Source organism: Cyclopterus lumpus, chromosome 10 (assembly GCF_009769545.1).
Source record: "Cyclopterus lumpus isolate fCycLum1 chromosome 10, fCycLum1.pri, whole genome shotgun sequence".
NCBI classification, from domain to species: Eukaryota; Metazoa; Chordata; class Actinopteri; order Perciformes; family Cyclopteridae; genus Cyclopterus; species Cyclopterus lumpus.
The window spans coordinates 5,745,471-5,749,993 of record NC_046975.1 but is presented as its reverse complement, the minus strand read 5'-3'; the positions used below and the strand labels follow the sequence as shown (position 1 = coordinate 5,749,993).

At 44.2% G+C, this 4,523-nt stretch overlaps 1 protein-coding gene across 1 annotated transcript in view; it reads right to left on the bottom strand.

The window, feature by feature from the left end:
- Window positions 1-4,121, bottom strand: part of rab33a (RAB33A, member RAS oncogene family) — a 7,257-nt gene extending 3,136 nt beyond the window's left edge. Inside the window, exons 1-2 of the mRNA XM_034542914.1 lie at window positions 4,050-4,121; window positions 1,291-1,840 (exon numbers count right to left, since the gene is read on the bottom strand). Coding sequence (XP_034398805.1) covers window positions 1,291-1,680 — 390 coding nt within the window. The 5' untranslated portion in view covers window positions 1,681-1,840; window positions 4,050-4,121. The remainder of the gene's footprint in view (window positions 1-1,290; window positions 1,841-4,049) is intronic.
- Between the last annotated feature and the right edge of the window lie 402 nt (window positions 4,122-4,523).

The window sequence follows — 4,523 nt, the reverse complement described above, 5'->3', positions numbered from 1 at the left end:
AAGCAACAGTAGAACGCAACAAAGTGCAGCTTTAAAAGTCTGGTTACGTTTACATACAAAAAGGAATTTTCTCACAATACATTCTGAAGAGGACTTCAATGATTCGGACACGCTGACCTAATAGGTGTCGTGTACACAGTGTTTGTGAGTCAGCATTCAGGGGGCATCTGGAGGTTGCAGACAGACTGTTCTACTGAGACTGAAAGGGGGAGTGGAGGGAGAACACACACACCCACCCACACACACACACACACAACAGCCAAGTGTGGAGGGGGAAGGTGTGTGGGCCCGTGTCACCCAACAGAACAAGAGATCTCAATAAAGAGCCTAATATGTAGTCGCGGGACATCCGTATGAACGACGCCACCAAACATATGACAACTAAAATATTATTTGTCGTGATACTCCCACAGGCCTGTCACCATACTGTTGTGCTTGAATTGATTGAATCATTACATTTTAATTCAACAATTAACAGGATACCATAACAGCCCCATGGCCTGATACATTTCTACTGCTTGTACTCTTGATTTAAAGGTATACAAGCGGACATTGTTAGCAGATTTAAGGTAATATAATATGGTTATTATAGCTTATATCTTATAGCTGCACCTTTTTATATATATTCTGAAAATGCATGAATCCATGAGATGGACCTGGAATTACTACTGTTTTCTTTCTGGGTTCAGATGGCCAATCTTCTCGAATACTTGACCGAAACGTGTCTAACAATAATGAACATTGCACATCACCGTCTCCCTGAGTCTAAGTGGACGTCTCTGAGTTGCTTTTGTTGTCCAGCCGACAGTCTGTAAGCAAGCTGCTCGGTTTGGCGTCATATAAACACAAAGGAAAGCAGCCAATCTGAGGTTTTTTAATATCCTTTAATTTGTTTCCGGGTAACAAATCTAAACACAGGTTGACAGGGATCCCTATTGTCCATAACATATGTAACACTCGCAAAGCTTCCCCTTGGGCCATTCGGATGACATTCATTGTTCCGGTCCACAAACACACATGTTGATAAAATGTGTTGCGTTGCTCCAGCGTGTAAAACAAAAATAAATAAATGTGAATGGACAAATATCCCATGAAGATGAGTGCTGTGAAATGCAGTGTGTTGTTCTGTTTGGATCAAATGAAAGAATGGCCCCCATAAGGATCCACTGGCAGCTGATCGACAACAGAAAAGAGGAGGAGGGATGGAGGAGAGGAGAGGAGAGGAGGGGGAGGAGGGGGGGGGGGGGGAACACCACTGATCTACATCCAGCCCCTCTGTTGATTTTTTACCTTGATAGTCTCCCCTTCGATCTCCACCGCCTTCTCCCGGAAATCCACGCCGATGGTGGCCTCGGTCTTGTCGGGGAAGCTCCCCCCGGTGAAGCGGAAGGTGAGGCAGGTCTTCCCCACGTTCGAGTCCCCGATGACGATGATCTTAAAGATCCGCGTCTGGATGCTCAGCTCCAGGGAGGAGGTGATGCTCGGGGCGGCTTCGTTGCTGCTGCTGGCTCGGCTCCGGCTGGCTCTCTGTAGATCCATGGAGGATGTCAGGATGGTGACATTGTCGTCCGCTCGGTTCCTCCGTGTGTTTCCTTTCCCTCCTCCTCCTCCTCCTCTTCCTCCTTCGCGGCCGCCGCCGCCGCCCGGAGCTCGGGTCTCCTCCGGGGAATCGTTGGTCATCGTGCCGGAGGAGGCGATGCGAAAATCGGTGTGCGTGTGCGGAGAGCAGGGAGGGGGTGGACGGATGGATGGATGAGTGAAGGGAGGGGAAAGAGGGAGGAAGGAAGGAGGAGACGAGAGATGCAACAATAGCTACGATCCTTCAGCAGCGGAGTGTGGCCTTAAAGGGAGAAGCGTCGTAAAAGAGTTGTTAGAATAAGTTTCATCATTCCTAATGAGATGAGGGCCAACAACAAAACGATGTATGAATATTTATATAATAATTATAACAGCTGTAGTTTCTTTTCAGATGAAGAAGTTGCATTAAAAAACACATGCTTTTAAAACACAGAGTAGATAAAACAGATAAATAGATTAAACCGGTAGTTTTCCACTTTAATGGCCCCCTGTTCGCGTCTTGTTGGGGCCCCTTGTCACATTTCAGATGACTAGATGAGTTCTGGGCAGTTCCACCAAACTAAAACTAAAACAAAGTGTAAACAACAACAAACATGTATTATACAAATAAATGCGTGTTGCATAACATCAGTCATATCACAACCATCACAACCAACTACACACTGTGATGGTTGCCACACACGCACACACACACACACAGTTACAAGGATATTTTTGTACGTTTTGAAGAGCTCTCTGAAGATTTTGAAATCAGGATTTTAAAATCTATTTTACGATTTAACATTGGTACTTTTCCTAAGTAAAGGGTCTCATCATGCCCCTCCCCCATCCCTGTTCCCCATGACCCCCGTATAGACCACGAGGACCTACATGTAGAGCTAATAAGGCTCACAGACAAAGTAACAAGATTGTTCGATTCATTTATTATAGGAGATGGTGTTTTAAAGAGCAATAAGGTTACTATTCATTACCACCTTATACGTTGTATGAAGACCTTTGTTTCATAAGCAGAAAGTTTATTTTCTCCATATTGGTGCAAACTGATGCATCAGCAGTTTTCCTGAAACCTTTAAAATGATCCGAGAGAAGATTCCAATTAGATACTAAAACGATTGTATCCATCAGGGTTCTAACAGAGCGAGAAAGCAAAATCTATCTGGTACGATCTAGTCATGTGATGTGAGCGGCTGGTCATTTGATCACATTCCATAAATCAACATGGCCGTAAAGCAAAGGGGATTCCAGTGTCACCAGGAGGCTATAGCCTGGGTGCAAAGGTCAACACAATTAGCAGGGATTCCCATTCAAATCAACGTCATTACAACATCGTGTATTCATTGCCTTGAAATTAACCCTTTAAGTCAATGGAACATACATCATGCTGGTTTTCATGGCACAACTCAGGAGTTTCTCGCACAGCTTCCCCGACATAATTTGTTTTTTTCTATTGTTTTTTTTGGACCAAGCAAGTGTTGTGATGCAGAATCAACACCAGCTTGCCGGCCTGCCTACAGAGAGGGCTGCTGGGTAAAAACTAACAAGAATTTGAGTTCAAAAAGCTTAGAGTGCTGTGGGAATGAGTCCAAAAACCAGGAAAAGAGTCAGCATTGTTGTACTTCCGCTTCCCTCATCGATGCGTTTGTTTAATGTTTTTTTTTTGGATGCCTGAAATATGGTCAGTGGTTAATACAAGCTTACGCCATTTTTAAAGTTGTGTTCTACAATGTAAAATACGTCTGTAAATAATAAGAATAAGAATGTTGCAGCTTGTAGGTGTTTAAAAAAAGGTGGTTGCTGACAAGAGGCTAAATGAAACCCCTAAAGGTCATCACCCTGAATACCACTGCTCATTTGATTGTGTTGTAGTTGGTTTACCCAAACGTTAGCCTTTAACTTCGTCCGATCACACTCACGCTTCGGTGTTCATTGGAGAAGATTATTTTACTGAGAAAAACCTTTATGAATAAACGTGTGTATGCCACAGAGCTTATTTTCTGCAATAATCCAAAACCCAATGGAAGAATCCCATTGGCTGTTTGTCGAAGCAACCAGTGTGAACCAAACATCAATGCAACCCAGAGTTGTCAAGACCGAAGAACAATTAGGATTCGTCCTCTGGGGGACCATGAATATCTGTAGCAAAGTTTATGACAATCCATCCAATAGTTGTTAATCCAACCTACTGAAATGTTTATCCAAAGAGCCACGCTGTCGGCATGGATAACAATAATATTACAACCGTTGCATTATCTCACTATTAGCATGTTTCTCCTTGCAACCACAAACTAAATGGCACATTACAAATGAGCAGTGGTGCATTTGAATGTCCATCCATTTAGTTGATTTTTCATTATTGATTATGGGAGATGTCAAAAATGTTCCAAGTAGAATCAGACAGCATGGTGTTCGAAGAGCTGATTTCGGAGGAGAGAAAGGAAATGCAAGAACAAAAGGAATCCAGCGCCACTCACCGTGTGAAATGGAGCTGCGCGAAGTGCTGCGGTGTGCAAGAGCTGCTTTGCTTCCATTTTGACAACAGCAACAACAACTGCGTGAAAACCACACACAAAAAAACAGCTGGCGCGCACACGCAAACGTGCGCGCACGTGCACTCCCTGTCTGTCTGATACGAGACTGAAGCGCAAACAGAAATACCAAACACTTGCCCTGTTTTCCCTCTCTTAGTCAATGTCTCCCTTACATACACACACACAGACACACACAGACACACACATATACATTTACACAGGCACGCTACTCACTGTGTGGAACAATCCCGTACACACAGACAAAATCTCTTCCCCACAGACATACACACGGTCTCTCAAAGAGAGACACACACACACATGCGCACACACACACACACACACACACACGCACACGCACGCACACGGGCTGTGTTGAATCGTCTCAACGCTTGTGTCTGACAAAGCTCCCTTCTTCCT